The sequence below is a fragment of the Micrasema longulum genome, unplaced genomic scaffold, assembly GCF_059751315.1.
Source record: "Micrasema longulum isolate JH-2025_06_02 unplaced genomic scaffold, ASM5975131v1 h1tg000383l, whole genome shotgun sequence".
Classification (NCBI taxonomy): domain Eukaryota; kingdom Metazoa; phylum Arthropoda; class Insecta; order Trichoptera; family Brachycentridae; genus Micrasema; species Micrasema longulum.
The window spans coordinates 1,396,671-1,412,891 of NW_028277584.1; the positions used below are offsets into that span (position 1 = coordinate 1,396,671).

The 16,221-nt window shown below is 33.3% G+C and overlaps 3 protein-coding genes across 5 annotated transcripts; 1 reads left to right on the forward strand and 2 right to left on the reverse strand.

Annotated features, from left to right (window-relative positions):
- The first annotated feature begins 1,513 nt into the window (after positions 1 to 1,513).
- On the forward strand, positions 1,514 to 13,665 carry Vps36 (vacuolar protein sorting 36). 2 transcript variants are annotated; one of them, XM_088225720.1, is made up of 7 exons: positions 1,514 to 1,658; positions 4,765 to 4,960; positions 8,883 to 9,220; positions 9,692 to 9,856; positions 10,728 to 10,828; positions 11,075 to 11,189; positions 11,672 to 13,665. In XM_088225720.1, exons 3-7 carry the CDS (start codon positions 8,903 to 8,905, stop codon positions 11,840 to 11,842), a joined length of 870 nt encoding a protein of 289 aa, XP_088081846.1. In that variant the 5' UTR covers positions 1,514 to 1,658; positions 4,765 to 4,960; positions 8,883 to 8,902; the 3' UTR covers positions 11,843 to 13,665. The 2 variants fall into 2 exon arrangements, with proteins under 2 accessions (XP_088081846.1, XP_088081845.1); XM_088225719.1 differs by lacking the exon at positions 1,514 to 1,658 and adding an exon at positions 2,144 to 2,574.
- LOC148282037 (piRNA biogenesis protein EXD1) lies at positions 12,362 to 14,743 on the reverse strand. Its single transcript, XM_088225721.1, has 2 exons — positions 14,021 to 14,743; positions 12,362 to 13,671 (listed from the first exon to the last, which is right to left on the reverse strand). The coding sequence occupies exons 1-2, from the start codon at positions 14,741 to 14,743 to the stop codon at positions 13,426 to 13,428; spliced, it is 969 nt and encodes a 322-aa protein (XP_088081847.1). The 3' UTR covers positions 12,362 to 13,425.
- Positions 14,115 to 15,365, reverse strand: LOC148282038 (vacuolar ATPase assembly integral membrane protein VMA21 homolog). Of its 2 annotated transcripts, none has more exons than XM_088225723.1 (2): positions 15,163 to 15,365; positions 14,115 to 15,062 (listed from the first exon to the last, which is right to left on the reverse strand). In XM_088225723.1, the coding sequence occupies exons 1-2, from the start codon at positions 15,181 to 15,183 to the stop codon at positions 14,835 to 14,837; spliced, it is 249 nt and encodes an 82-aa protein (XP_088081849.1). In that variant the 5' UTR covers positions 15,184 to 15,365; the 3' UTR covers positions 14,115 to 14,834. The 2 variants fall into 2 exon arrangements, with proteins under 2 accessions (XP_088081849.1, XP_088081848.1); XM_088225722.1 differs by having other exon boundaries at positions 14,115 to 15,080; positions 15,163 to 15,364.
- Positions 15,366 to 16,221: the final 856 nt, after the last annotated feature.

Here is a 16,221-nt window from a genome sequence, read left to right on the forward strand (position 1 = left end):
CTGTTTTTCTCGATGAAAGGCAAAGAGAGTGAATGCATACGAGATATACCTATATTGAAATACCAGTTTTAATTTAGAAGAAGCGTTCAGATATCATTGCTATCTCGTTTTCGCGTAGGTTAGGATAGGTAATAGGTATATACATAAAAGAACACACGTCAGTATGTAGAAGTGTGTATTAAATAAATACATTACTACCACATTCTTAAAAAGATATTTATACATATATTACTATTATGTATCTACACACACGTACACACCAAGATGATGCAAGAAAGATAGACCCACACGCTGGCCAATACGTTCGCCAGTACTTAGGCAATTACGTGCTTAGGGATGCATACGCATACCTACGAATTATTTCTGTATTGAAAACATCGGATAAAATATCCATATTCGTTTAGAAAAAAACATCGATGTTTCGAAGTAGGCAAAAACGTCTGCAGTAACCATGTTATTTTTTTACGAAACATATAAATATATACAGGGTGTTCTTTAAACCCTGTCACATACGAAACCACGGTGATCAGTATGAGCAAGTAGACATATTGGCACATAAAAATAAATTTTTAGAACTACTTAAATCTTAAAAAATAAAAGATAAATAAAAAACAAATGGTTGCTTACTCTTGTAGGGGAGAAACGAGAAGGGGGGAGGGGAGAGCCTGATACACTGTCAACCGGACAGCCGCACCCCCCTCGCTTCTCCCCTGCAGAAGTAAGCAACCGTTTGTTTTTTTTAAATATTTTATTTTAAAAAAATTTCTTCGTTCTAAATATTTTTTTAAATATGCTAATATGTATTCATGCCCATACTGATCATTGTGGTTTCGGATGTGACAGGGTTTAAAGAACACCCTGTATTTATATATTTTACAATATTTTTAGACATCGATGTTAATTCTTCGGTACATCAACGCGCCCCTGTTTATCGATGATTTGGAAGGCGATGTTGCATCCCCATACGTATTGACAAACGTGTAGAGAGGAGTATTTGTAGCTAGCAGAGCTGGCACACGCACTGGCACATGCGCCGGCGTGCGATCCGCCTGTTGTCGGTTTTTCAACACTGATCAAAGGGCGCTGGCGGATTTTTTTCACGTCCGCACATAGGCTAGCACGAACTGGTACTGAGAACGACTCGCCAACGTATGAGCAGTATAGCGATTTCGTTACCAATACGCGCGCCAACGTACTGGCCGATGTGTTGGCCAGCATGTAGACAAGCTTTCTTTTATACATAATGAAGTTTAAAATTAATGTAAACATAAATAGGTATACGTACTACATAACAGGTAGAAGAAAAATATTATGTTTTCAACCAGAATATTTTTTGTTTTACTGTACCTAACTGTATATTTTTTGCTGGAGGATATTATGAAAAAATATTGTAGCCTAACTTTTCATTAATTTATTTTTCATATACCCTTGATGATGGCCCAATGTAATTTTTTTATAATGCAAAAAAAGGGAATACGTGTTTGCATTTTTATGATTTACCTAAATATTTCAATTCAGGAGCCAATTTGAACTAGTTGTTTAACTGTACTAGAAAATGGGAATCACAATGTGTGACGATATATTTTTGTACAGAATTGTATAAACCTTAATCGATACTGTGACAATATGAATTAGGTTAAATGTGAAATACGAAAAGTGTAAGTAAATGCGTGAGCGTCTTTTGATTTTTTGTTATTGTGGTGAACTAAATTAATTTGGAGTTAAAATTCATTGAATTCTACTGCTGACCATGATGTAATCGCCATTTTCTTACCCGCACTCAGTAGTGCATAGTACACTGCATTGGTGCTCCAATTGCAACTTATCTTGATAATTTGATATATGAGAGTGATGTGATTAGTCTTACGCTTATATGCAGTCCGGGGATCATAAAATATTACAGTAAAAATGACCCTGTTGTTATATTATGTCAACCTTTCTGGAAATCGAACCCGAAACCTCAAGCATGGTAGGCAAGTGCGCTTACCAGTGCACGAATTTACATCGAAGCAGACTAATCTCTAACTAAAGGTAAAGGATAATGTTCAGCGGGACAAAGTACAAGTTTAGTAATAACAATAATCGGGTAGGTGGGTAGTCACGATCATCACGATGGCTATCCCATAAATATCATATTATCTTTAATCCATGGACTCTATGGTTATCAGTTGTCAAAAATAATCGAAAGCTGTCATCTGTCAAGTAGTAGCTTAGTTTATTTTTTGTTCTAGGTATTATAATCAAGAATGTAAAATTAGTGTTTGTCAAATAATAGCAAAAGTACCTCTTGTCTGTTTCTAATTTGCTATTTTAAAAGAAATGAAAGAAAATAAAATCGTTTAAGAGAAGATGTCAATAAAATAAATCCAAGTTTCTCAGCTGACTTTTCTCTGTAGATTCTGTGTGCGCATTTTCGACTGGAAATTTAGTGATTTCCAAAAGTCTTACAATCGCTTTCTTCACAAAAAATAAAATAATATGAACAGATTCGAATATAGGGAGGCTCGCCTTTCGGAGAATGAAACTTATTTAAAAAGGGAAAAAGGAGTCCGTCTTTATGATGGGGATGATAAAGTAATAATACCTATTTTTATGATATCAATCTTTACTAAAATTACCAATTTCAGTATTTTAAAGTTATTACATATAAAATTTTTCATGACAAAATTTTGCATTTCAAGCTTCGCTACAATTCCTAAAGAACCATTCTGAAGTATTCTTCTCAATGCATTTACTATTAACATTTGCCGCTGCATAACAAAATAACTAAATTAATAAATGATTATTTAAAGATTGTAGGTTTTCACAATCTTTCAGATACTAACTTGTGGTTTTTTGGGGTTGTGCCGTGCATAGATTCTTCTTGATGACGTTTCAGACCGTGTTACGGTGTCCGTAATCTGGGCTGATGTTTTAATACCGTAGTGTGTTGAAGTCGTATGAGAAATTCATACCGTACCTGCAGTGCGTTACATCAGTTTATTTATGTTAAATTTCAGGGACTGGATTTGTTTTGAGGATGATATTTTTCACATAAATATTTTCAGGTTTCCCGAGTCTTATGTTTATTACGTGCAGATTTTTTGTCAACTAATTTCTTGCATTTAAAACAAAAAGATGCATTATATCTCATAAAAGTGATCCAAAAAGTTTTCAAAACTCAATTTTGGTCATTTTTTCGATTTTCAGCCTCATAAAATATCATTATATTGAGCAGGTCATAATCTTTGTAGATAAGTGCTGGATCTAACCCACTGATTTCTTGATGTCTGTCTGTCTAGTGTAGGGTTGAGTTACTTCAGCTTCAGCACATAAAGATTTTAGGCGTTCATTCCGTACTGTGTAAATGGAAAAGTATTTGTAACTTTTAAGCACCGTAGATTCCACATCAACAGAGAGTACTCGGCGGCTGTGGATGCAGTATTATGTAAAATGAGAGCTGGGCAACCGATCCCTTCGATGCTGTTGGACACCTCCTCTTGCAGTTTTACTTTTAGTTAGTAGAAAAAAACATTGATTGTTCCTCGCCTCTCTCGTCCCCCAGAGTTTGTATTTGTATTGTCTGCACTGAAAGCAGTTCTTTTTTAATGGAATGTTCAAATTTTGTAATGTATTTATGGAATACTTGACAACAGTATCCGAATCACAGCGTATCTTGATCATTTTTGTCACATGAAGGTAAGATGATCAGACTTACGTTTCAGGTGTCAGTCCAGGAACTATAAAATATTCTAGTATAAAAACACCTTTTTTAAAAAATAAATATTTCATGTCATCCATATCTAGAATCAGCTCCAAGACCTCTCGCATAGTAGGCGAACACTTTGACCATTACACCACGAGGCGGACATAAATTCCTGCGATATGATATCGCGGAGTAATCACTTCAACTCGGTAACTTCAAAATCAACATTTGAGTTACCCATTAAAAACACATTTTTTATTCTCTATGAATGCTACAAAAAGACAAATCATGCATGCAAACCATCATGTTGGGTCTTCCACACACTCGACGAGTGGCATGCCAAGTAGCAAGGAAAGGTGGCAGAGACGTAGTTTGGCAACATTACTCGTCATGCCGCACGTCATGCTCCTCGTTGTGCCCACTGCTCCCTAATTTGTCGGTTTTTTAGCGTGAGTCAAAGGACCGGCAATATAAGCGCGAGTGGTTGGCCACATAATTGTGCGGTCGCAGTATGCATCGAGCGCTCACACACGACGCATGCGTCATTTTTGAATGATGTATATTTCTTTGTTTATAAATATAATTAGCTATACTAAAAATTAATAGCGCGCACGCTGCTACAGTTTCATCATCCATTGTATAGCAAAGACAAATGACAAGTGCGGAGCATCGCGAATAATTGCACAAGTAGAGCAGTGTGTGGGTAGAGAGGGCAACATCGGGCGAGAGGGCGGCAGACATGCGAGGAGCATGGCAATGAGCAGTGCAAAGAGCATAGCGTGGCGGGGCTGTATGATTTTAATAAATCACAACTTGCCTATTTAATGTATTCCTGAAGGATGATACAAATATGTGTTTTTAGTGGGTAGCTTTAAAGGGTGATTGTTCTAGTAATTACCCTACAATATAAATTCCTCATACGACCGCTACAACATTCAAACTACATCAGCCCAGAAGATGGCCACTGTAACACTCTATGAAATGTCGGCAAGGAGAATAATCAATATACGACACAACAACTTAGAAAAGGCAAGATTACTCTTTTAGATTCGTCTATTTATACAATTCCTTGATTTTAGTCTCAGTTCGCTAATGGAGAAGTAGTTCTGACCAGTCACAGGCTGCTTTGGGGGCATCCGGGTGATATTCCACGCGGCCAGACATGCCTTTCTCTACTTTTACATTATGTTTTTTGTATTGAGGAAGAAAGTGGGGGGCCATTTGGATTTGGAAAAAGTAAAAAAATTATTCTTCACTTGTCGACACCTCACATAGGTTAGTATGCATTGTTTGTTTATGTTTATACATCTGGGCTGTTTTACAAATATGTTTCTTTGGTAATCAAGATGAGTTAAAAATTATGTTTGTCGCAAGAGGCAAAATTAGTAGTTTACAATAGAGTCTTGGTCCCGACCCTAATATACGGGAGCAAAGGATGGATTTTGAAAAATAAGGATGAAAGTAGGCTTTTTATTTCTTTGATATTTGAATCACTTAAATACAAAATTGAATAATGTTTTATCTGCTGGTATCTGTATTTATAAATTTTGTGTTTATTACATGCACGTTTTTTGTGTATAATTCATTTATTTAAATAGGTTTTTACTATATAATTAATCAAGCACTTAGTTTTTAGACCACTTGAGTTTTTTTCAATGCACTACAAGTTTCGAAACACACAGTTCCTTCCATCTATAGATGTTATTATAAACTAAATATACAGAAATGAAAATGAAAAATCAAAATGTCAGTACCTAGAATTTCATTTCTGTATATTTATGTTTAGTTTATATTAACACCTCCAGACAGAAGGAACTGTGCATTTCCGAAACTAGTAGTGCTTTTAAATAAACTTAAGTGGCCTAAAAGCAAAGGATTTTATTAATTATATATTTAATCATGTTATTCCACAAAGTTAGTGCCGATTCATCTTCTTATTTTTTTTTTTTTTTTTCACCCCGGTTAGGGGTGTTCTAGCCAGTGTCAAGTTTGAGATTTACTTATTTAAATATTAACACATGTGTTATTACTATACATACAAGTTAGTGTGTTAGTATTTAATATTATATAATATATAACTTATTTACAACTTAATACCATTTATAACTACACATTTACATAAAAATTTAAACATCTGTTTATTGGGTGGGGACAAAAGAGTTAAAATATTAGTAGGTAATAAGACGCTGATTTTGGAGAGGTCAGATAGGAACTCAGGATAACAATCATTTATGGGGCATCCAAAGAAAACATGATTCAGATCTTAGTAAAAAATAGTCAAAAAATTATTAAAAACAGCAAGTGAAACTTAAGTGTGCATATAAATATATTTTATTCTTCATTTATTATTAAAATATGTACTTACTTATAAATTTTCCACCCTCTCGTTACCGGGAATACCACAATGGCTAGGGATCCAGGACATAAAAATGCTTTTATTGGATGCCTCTGATAAAGAAAGAAGAAATCGAGTTTCCATGTAGAGTTTGTCCTCGGGATAAGAGGATGGGGGGATTTGATTTTTTGTGAGGTACTCGGAGAATCCGACAGGATAAGAAAAGAAAAAAAAGCAAACTTGAAACTTGCTATATTGTGAGCTTAAAGCGTACTTGACAGCTTTTCTGATTGCCATCTTGACGACCGAATACGGTTGAATGTACACCGGGGCTGTAGGTGGCTTTCAACTCCGAATGCGAGTTTGATATTTGGGGCGCATATAGAAACATTAAATGGAAAATGATAAAGGGGAAGAAGGTCTTTAAGGTTAATGTTAAATTCAAAAGATTTGTAAAAATTCAAACTGTTGACTAGTAAAGGGGCTGGTTTATGGGACCAAAAGGATGATGATGTCACACAGTCAGAGAGAAATTTTACTTTTTTGATGAGTAGGTTACTTTTTTGGACAGAGCATTTTAGCAAAAACCTATCCGCCAAATATTGTCTTCTCATTCCGAGTGGGGCATCAGAAGCCTCTACCTGTGAAGCGTTAATTGGAGAGGATTTTATTGCTCCGATGACTAGTCTCAGACTCTGGGATTGGATCCGGTCTAGTCTTTGGAGATTCTTTTTTAAACACAGGTCTAAAAGGAACGAGGCATAATCGAGATGGCTCCGGATGTACGCAGTGTAAAAAAGTCTCTGTATAAAAGGGTGGCTCCCCCACCATACTCACGAGACTGCTCTTAACGTATTCAATCCGGCTTGACACTTGTTTACTATATGGTTTATGTATGAGGTGCCGATTCATCAATAATATAGGTTTTTACTATGTAAAAACAAAATTAGCATGACTTTTTTTTTAAGTGATCTTGAAAGTTTCACAAAAAATTATTTTTTTTAAATTTGCTCTCAGCATATTTTTGGTTATTCTTTCTATTTTAACATCAGGAAATTTCAGTACTTTGAGTAGGTTTGTCATAATCTTTGTAGATAGGTGCTGGATTTATATCTGTACCTCAGAAGCAGACGGATGCAAATCCAAAGGTCAAATGTTTAACAATAGTCTAAAGAATCTACTATCTTTAAGTGATTTCTAATAATTCAGAACATTAATTTGTATTTTCAGTATCTTAATACATCGGTTCTTTCAAAATAGACATGATAATAAACTGGATACGAAAATTGAAATGTCATTTTATCAAATTCTGGATTTGCATCCGTCTGCCTCTGAGGTACAGATTATCTACCAAATTTTAACAGACGGTTAAACTAAAGAAATAAAATGCTAAATATCTAGTTATGGTCCCCGGTATCTGCCAGCTAAGTGTTAGACCCTCAATAAATAATGAGTATTTCACTTTCGGGTCTGACCTTAGCGATACTAGGGTACTATAGAATAAAATTAGGTTGCAGGCCCTGAAAAGGGCATTGTTCTTGACTTTGACTATTTATTGCCCTAAATAGGGCATTGTACTTGACTTTGACTATTATTGCCCTAAAAAGGGCATTGTAATTGATGTGGTGTGTGCAGCGGCTCTTGACGAAGTGACCGAGCCGAGCGCCGGCACCTCCCTATATGCACTTAGTGGGAGGGGCGTCGGCCGGAATTCACGGGGGTATGTTCCTCCCCCCTCCTGGAACAACCTAGCACCCGATTTAGACACTTGTAGCGAGAGCCCATTACGCATAACATGTATGATTTTTTAAATAAATCAGTTCGCCTCGAGCCTTCACCTGTGTCAGATTGTTTTATTTCGTCACATCGCCTCGACCTCCCGCTCTTGACCATCGCCTCGCCCCAGGAATATGGACCAGTACCTTCTACCGACCTATGTAGTGACACCAGACTTCGAGATTCATCGGCATCATAACTTTCGGGATTTAAGACCCTGAGAGCGACGACGGCAGAGACACGGCCAACACCTATCCCCTTGCTTCTGTAGATTGTGGAATACAGTCCAAACAAATGTTCCTTTATTATCTGCCTTTTATTAAATTTATACAGCTATTCAAATGCCATAATCGGCGCCGTGGTGTAGTGATCAGCACATGCATGGTTGACATGAAATATTTATTTTAAAAGGTGTTTTAACACTAGAATATTTCAAAGTCTCTGGACTGGCACTTGAAATGTAAGACTGATCATCTTACCTTCACGTAACAAAAATGATCAAGATACGCTACGATTTGTATACCAATGCAGTACCCTATGCACCATTATGTGTGGAAAGGGAATGATGATGATTCAAATGCATAATAGAATTTGTATAATAGAAAACTATTTTACTATAAAATAAAAATATTTCATTTATAAAATTCCATGTCTGAGCGGATGAAGAATACAGTTCTGTTTATAAAATAAAACTATAATCCCAGACGAGTGTTTCTCCTCGATGTACACTTGGGTGAAAAACCTGAATCGAGTAGAGATAAGTCCTCTTAGTGTAGCGGTTGGCACGTTCGGCCACCATGCTCATAATTGTTTAAAACGTGGTTTTGCACTGCAATATTTCTCTGTCTCTGTACCTTAAGCGATCACTTCATGTAAGAGATACACTGCATTGTATGTACATTTAATTGTGCATAGTATATTTTATGTAAGTTTTATTCACAATTAGGTGCGGATATTCATAATGCTATGTATATTATATTTTACTCTTAATGGCAGAAATCATCCATCTTAGGATTGATTGCCTTAAAAAAAATAAAAAAGGGATTGATGGTGAAATTTAAAATTTTGTTTATTTTTCTGTTTTAGATAAAAATCCTGGACCAGTAATGCATAGCTCTTTTCATTACATCAAATTATCGTTTAAGGAAGGATTAGACATTACATTTACTAAAGCTTTAAACGAAGCGATTCAAATCAAAGCTTGGGAAGTACAACTTGCCCCAACAATCCAACAAGATGACGATGTTGGAAAACAAGCTTTAATTAAAACTAGAACTGGTATAGTTGGCATTGAAAGAAGTCTCCTGGAAAAGCATAAAGCTACAGATGATAGTATTTCTAGAGCCTTTCAGGATTTAAGTAAACTGATGGCAATGGCTAAGGATATGGTGAACATTTCTAAAACAATATCAACCAAAATTAGAGTGAGTATATTCATTTTGTCGGCCTCGTGGTGTAATGGTCAGCTCGTTTGCCTACCTTTGTTTGATTCCCGACATGGTTGGTATGAAATATTTATTTCAAAGGGCGTTTTCACACCAGAATATTTCATAGTCCCTGGACTGGTACCTGAAGCGTAAGACTGATCATCTTACCTTCATGTAACAAAGATGATCAAGATACGCTGAGATTGGTGTACCGATGCAGTGCCCTATGCACCATTAGGTGCGGAAAGGGAATGATGATGATGATATTTATTTATACCTAAACAACTACTTATGTACCAACTGTTACAACTGTGAAAATACAATCCCATTTCTATAATCTGTCGATGGATTTGTTTTTAAATCAATAACTTGTCATAAGTGTAACTTTGTATTGTTGAAGGATTTCAATTGTGTATTTAAATTTTGTAAAATTTTATTGTAAATTTATTAAATGAATATTAATTTTAGGAAAAACAAGGTGACATTACAGAAGATGATACTGTAAGGTTTAAATCATATCTAATGAGTTTAGGTATCGATGATCCGGTAACAAGAGATGCTTTCCGATCAGATTCTGAATACTACAAAAGTTTAGCTCAAGAAATATCAGATTTATTAGTGGAATCTTTAATGGTAAATTATTAACTTTTTTTTCAATATGAAATTGTTGAATGTTGTATAATTTCAATATTAAAAAAACATTGAATATGAGATTGCAAGTGTTCGAAAGTGAATACCGACCAAACTAGCTTAGTCGGATCTAAATTTGTTGCAACACAGGGAAAACATTTTGAGAAGGGAATATGGAAGTCTACTCATTTACAGGGCTTATGACCTGTCATTGGGTGGTTTAAGTAGCCGCTTTACACACTGTGTAACATTCACTATTCTACCCATTTTTAAATATCCACATGTTCTCAACTCTTCCATTTGTTGACTTTTGTGAAGTAAAAAAGATGAAACCTTTATCATGTGGGTGAGATTCATCCGGCTCAACCAATTCACCTACTAGGCAATGCCTGAAAACAATTTTTATACTTCTTATACCAGCAAATTTAGATCTTAACTCCCTAGGAAGGAAATCCAGCCTGTTTACAAGCATTTGGACATACTCAAAACATCATTGAAGCTAGCTTATGTCTAATGCAGCTTTGAAAGGCTTTTTTTTATTCTTTGTTTTTCAAATCTCATGCTAAAGAAGCACATTCTTTGGTTTAACGCCTTTCATTAAATACTGTGCCTAAAAACATATTTATTATGCTTGCTTTAATGTTTTTATTCCCAGTACTAAGGAAGGTCTACAAATATATTAGTTTTTTAAATTTTACGAAGATATTGGTCTCTTTTTACTTTAAGTACCTTGTCTTAATGCGAGAATTATTATTTATATATAAAAATCAAATCATTATATATTTTTAAAGCATCAGAAAAGGGCAAGTTAATAATGACATAAGCAAAATGAAATCACACCAAATTATTTTAACAAAATTGTTCTATTTTGCAGGATAGTGGTGGGATGATGGCGCTTGCAGATGTTTGGTGTCGTATAAACCGCGCCAGAGGTTTAGAATTGGTTTCTCCTGAAGATTTACTCAATGCTTGCAGGTATTCATTTTATTTGACAAGTCAAAAACAAGCCAGAGGCCAAACAGCAAATTAAATATTTGGGCTAAAGTCAATTAAATTGGCAGCTTTTGGTATCTAAAAATACTCATGTATATGTTATTGATCTTCTGAATTTGTAGATGTGATTAAAAAGATTTATCAAGTATTCCATGTTTTACCATACCAAGTTTTGAATAAGAAATGATATTATTAAAGTGAATTTATGTAATTGATTTATATTTCTAGATTATTGGAGAATATCGGGGCACCAATGTCATTGAGGAAATTTCCCAGTGGAGCATGTGTTATTCAGCTTAATACTCATGATGATAATGTAGTGATAAAGTCGACTATTGAATTGGTAATTAATTAGATACTCATTTTTATGCAAATACCTCCTTGTCCACAGCATCCAAACTGACTTCCAAGACAATAGTCCAAACTAGTAAACCAAAAAATTATATCGGCTTCTGTCTACACAATGTCCGCGATGATGGATGTTAGACTTGTGAGAATGTATTGCTCGATTGGTGCAAACTTAGTTAACAGATCTGCCTATAAATGTGCCTCATTATTTATATAAAAATGTTAATTTCTTATCAAGTTAGTTTGTTTTCATAAGTACAAGCCATTCTTTTGGGGTAAAATAATTGAAGTAATAGAATTAGAATAAGAAATGGCATCAAGAAATGGCTTTTAAAAAATATAAGTTACTTTTTGCCGATATGGACAAACGTCTTAATGCATCCATTATAATCAATGTAAAAATATCTATCATCTGACCTCAGATCAGGTTGTTGACAACACTGTTGATTTTTTATATGTTAATTAATTTGATTGTAGCTCGAGGCAGAAGGCTCCCTATCTGCAGAAGACTTGTCCCAGAAAGTTGGTGTCTCAGTAATATTAGCTAAGGAACATTTGACAACGACAGAAATGGCCGGACTGGCATGTCGTGATGATTCAGTTGAAGGCCTTAGATTCTATCCTAATCTATTTTTAACAAAAGCTTAAATAAAATATACATAATTTTATTGCCTTGTTAGCAAAAGTAAAATTTATTTTGAGGAACAAAATTGTGGTAGAACATAATATGTACAACACATTAATTTTTTAAATAATTATTGATTTTGTTTTCACCACAATGCATATTATCAAATAATTTGAAACCAGTTGTTTTGTTTTAAATATGAGATGGAAACCGTTTTTACATAAATTCACAATTCAGTGGTGTAAATTATGTGAACATGTAATTATTTAAAGAAATTATATATATTAAAAATAATACTGCTTGCTGCAGGATTCGAACCAAGATCATTATTAAAGCTCAGGTGCTCTTTTTACCATTTTTGCTATCAGTCTGATTACTCTTTAGTAACTACATCTTTATACATAAGTACCAAGTGGATTTATTTCGTCACTAATGACATAATTTGGTGCAGACATTTAAAGGTGCTTATCTGTTACATTACATTTTTTTATTGTTAATAAATTTAATTTTTATAATAACACAGTAAAATAAAATAAAGCAAGTGTTTCAAATAGCATTTTTATTTATAGAGTACAATACTTCTATTAACATTGTAAAGCAGAAAACCTCACAAAAATGAGCAAAATGATTTTGGAATGGAGGATTATCTTATGTGAAAAGCTTAACAGTTTTCTGAAACATCATCTTGGTACTCTGGCATCTTCAACAGGAACACAATGTTCTACATCAAGCAAGTACCTTACGGCATAAGACAGATAATATGAGTTCGAATAGATACTACGACAACTTACAGATTAAGAGAGTTTACATACTAGAATTATTTTTATATTTTGCAATTATAATAACTTTGTTCGTTTTATTTCTTACTATTTTACACTTAAATAAATATAAAATACTGAATCAGTGAACATTTTTCGACTTACTAAGGTCTGATATTATATGCACTATCACATTGTAGAATGCAAATAAGTTTATAGTATTATATGTACGAGTATTCCGCACAATATTACTTTAGCAGAATATTTAAGTACTAAATAAGCTGTATTGCAAACTTTGTAACTTTAAATGCATGAAATCACAAGACTTGACCTGAAATCACAACTCTTTTCAGAGATATAAAGTATAAAAAATATTTATTCAAATTCATTACAAAATGTAAAAAAATGCAAGAATAAATATGTTTTATAAAAATACTATTTATTTTCACTGGACCAGAAGAGAAAAGTTATAAGCGAAATTCAAGATTACCTTTTTTTATCTCTTATTTAGATTAAGGGTGTACGCAGTTATAATACATTTATATGATATATTGCATTTTTAAATCTAAAACATCAAAAGCTAAGGCTGAAAGTTATGTAGGTGATTGAATCGAAACATTAGCACAATTCGAAAAGCAAGGAATTAGAAATAGTGTTATACAGAAACACTACATCTATAATAATTTCAATATAGAAATATAGTGTGTATTATATTGTAATACGAGTAATATAAAATCTAATATTTTTCAGCAAACACTCAAAATGCAAGAAAAAGTACAACTTATGTATGTGTTCCAAAAATTCACAGGGATTAGTTTCGTGTGACTGTTTAAGTTAACCTGAAAATTTTAATAAAGTTCTACGGCTCCTTGAAAAGATTTTGGCACTTTTTTATCCTGGCTAAAAAGGTACCAAGCTTCAGAATCGCTGCATTGTCGTTCACAATTTAAGTAAAAATCAAATCCTTGAATAAAGGGTGCCATAATCTGTTTGTTTATACTGTCATATAAATGGTGTAGGTAAAGTATGTTATTGGCGGCAATTTCCTTAAAGATTGGAAGTACAGGTCGTTTAGCCAACTCAACAATGTCAATCTGAAAACATATCATATAGGCAATCATTCATTTTAAAGAAATAGTCCATTCTTAACTATATAATCATAATACAGGTGATTATGTTTGAAATAATCAATACAGCGGCGGACTTCTCGTTTCTTCTCGTCTTCTGTACAATAAATAGTTATATGACTAAAATATGCTTCTGAAAATTTTAAAACACCCAAAACCACAAATAAATAATTTATTGAGAATCTGCTGAACATTTTTATACATTGATTTAATGATAAAAAACTGATGATTCAGTCGATTACAATTTCAAAACTACACAAATTAAGTATGAGTTTTTGTTACACATAAAAAAAACAATTATAAAACGGGTACCCACTTTTTCTGTAATATGATGTTCTTTCAAATCCAAGTAAGCGATTAAACACTTTTGCAAAGACCTTACTTCTGTTGGAAAATTTCCATTTTTCTGCTTTTGTATTATAATATCAGCAGCTTGAGTATCAAATACCTTAGAAAGTTGAATTCCATGTTTGTGGAACAAGCAGTCTGATATTTTTCTGGAGTTGTGAATGATTTTAGTTATATTATTACATTCCAGTAACTGTTTGATTCCAGATTCAAATGCACTGTCCTGCAGAGCTTGAACATCAAATATGTATATTTGTTTTGGTGTAGATAAGGTCAGAAGAGAAAGTTTGCACTTGCGACCCAATTCAGCACCTTCGGTACCAAGACCTATAGATATGTGCTTCTTGAGATCTCCGACAGCCTCATAATAACGATTGTCAATCTGATTTATAAAAATAAACTTCGTAGCCATAAGATCCATTGAAAGCGATTGCTTTACAGTGAATTTAATTGTATCCATTTCACAAGCAATGTCACGAATTTCCGTTGGATTTGCACATCTTTGAACGTACTTAATGTCGGATGTTGAAAAGTGCGTCACTTCAGAGAGTTCTCCCTTTGGTAAGTGTTTAACATTGTACAAAGACAATCTGGTCTTCTCGTTATTTTGACTGGAAAAATAACCTCCAAATGTTCCACTATGCAATGTTTCAATTTCTAAATATTCCCCCTTTTTATAAGTATTTTCCATTTTGATGATTTTTGTTAATATTCAATGGCTTTTAATGAAGTTATATCTTATTATATTATGCACTTAATTATATTTATTTGAAATATTATATTTAATCTTCTTTCACTGGCTTTTCTTTGTCAGCTTCCGAATATGCTCGTATAATGAACAGAGCCAAGGCGATGTGAAGAGCAACAATCGCGGTTATGGCTGAATAAACATTACTCGGTGTAGGATTTAGGTTAAATAATCCATCATATATAAAATACTTTGAGCCGAAAAATGAAAGTATGGGTAGCACTATAATCATTATACAGTAATAGAAAACTGTCCGGAACACCTGAAAATCCGGTAATTCCTAAAATAAACACGGTTTGCTGTAAACAAAATCAAAATTACTAAGCAAAACTAAAGGAATATAATATTGATTTTATTCTTACATTTGAGCGCCCTTGGATCATTATAAAAATAAAATAAAAAGGTGTGGAAAAAATAATTCACTTAGATTATCTTTAAAATCAGCACTTTGTAAGAGCAACAGATTGTTTTTACAAAGGAAATCGACACATATATAATTTATAATTGAGTGCGGCGGATCAGTTTTGACTTTGACAATTTCACAATTTGTCACTAAATTGCCATAGAAAACGTGAACCACTACCAACCTAGAAAAATTATGTCACGTTTTGCAACGAGGGGCTAGAAATAAATAATCAATTTCTAAAACACTTTTCAGTAGTGACAATTTTATTCTGTTCGTACAATTTTTCAGGAACTAAATTATTTTGAGTGAAATTAGATTTTCTTGAACCTATTTGTGCACTTATTTTTCTGATAGAACTTAAGTTTTTCTGTAGTGTATTGATGCCATAATATTCAACATTATAATTATAATACAGCTCTTGAGATGATTTTTACAATAATGGCGCTGTTTAAATTATCGTAAATCTTTTTATGTCTCTATTTTTTTTAACCCAGCTTTGTGCCTATTACTACATTGAAATTAAGTTTTTTTTGCATTCGCATGCACTTCAATTTATTTTGGCCTATATTTTCATTTCAAAATCTGTCAATTTTTTTGATCCAATTAATTGGCTTTAATTAGGTTTTATTTAAGGCAATAGGTCACTAGTTCATCATTATCAGTATTTATATATCTAACGTATGAATTTTTTTATTTTTTTTAAAAAGAAATAACCCGCTAAGCCTCTATTTTGAGGCTTGTCAGCAGGTGGGATATGGGGGATATGGAAGGAGGTAATTAAAAATACACCACAACACCCATACCAATTGAGAAAAAAATCTTTCTTGGATTCTTTTCTTGCAACTTGCAATTTAGGTGACTGCATTGTAAATATTTTTTGCTTTACTTTTATGTATTATTTTTCCTACTTTACTGTCAATTACATATTATTTGCTTTACTTGTGTGTCGGACACCAATTTTTTATATGTGAATTTATATTAATCAATTATATTGACTATTTTGTGTACAATGTAG

What these genes read in the sequence shown, in the direction of transcription:
- Vps36 (XM_088225719.1), top strand. Translation starts at nt 2,479, where the DNA reads ATGAACAGATTCGAATATAGGGAGGCTCGCCTTTCGGAGAATGAAACT. An exon ending in CAATATCAACCAAAATTAGA is followed by an intron (nt 9,221 to 9,691) that starts GTGAGTATATTC and finishes TATTAATTTTAG; the next exon opens with GAAAAACAAGGTGACATTAC. An exon ending in GATTTACTCAATGCTTGCAG is followed by an intron (nt 10,829 to 11,074) that starts GTATTCATTTTA and finishes TTATATTTCTAG; the next exon opens with ATTATTGGAGAATATCGGGG.
- LOC148282037 (XM_088225721.1), bottom strand. Translation starts at nt 14,743, where the DNA reads ATGGAAAATACTTATAAAAAGGGGGAATATTTAGAAATTGAAACATTG. An exon ending in AACATCATATTACAGAAAAA is followed by an intron (nt 13,672 to 14,020) that starts GTGGGTACCCGT and finishes ATATGTTTTCAG; the next exon opens with ATTGACATTGTTGAGTTGGC.
- LOC148282038 (XM_088225722.1), bottom strand. Translation starts at nt 15,183, where the DNA reads ATGATCCAAGGGCGCTCAAAT. An exon ending in TGATCCAAGGGCGCTCAAAT is followed by an intron (nt 15,081 to 15,162) that starts GTAAGAATAAAA and finishes TGTTTATTTTAG; the next exon opens with GAATTACCGGATTTTCAGGT.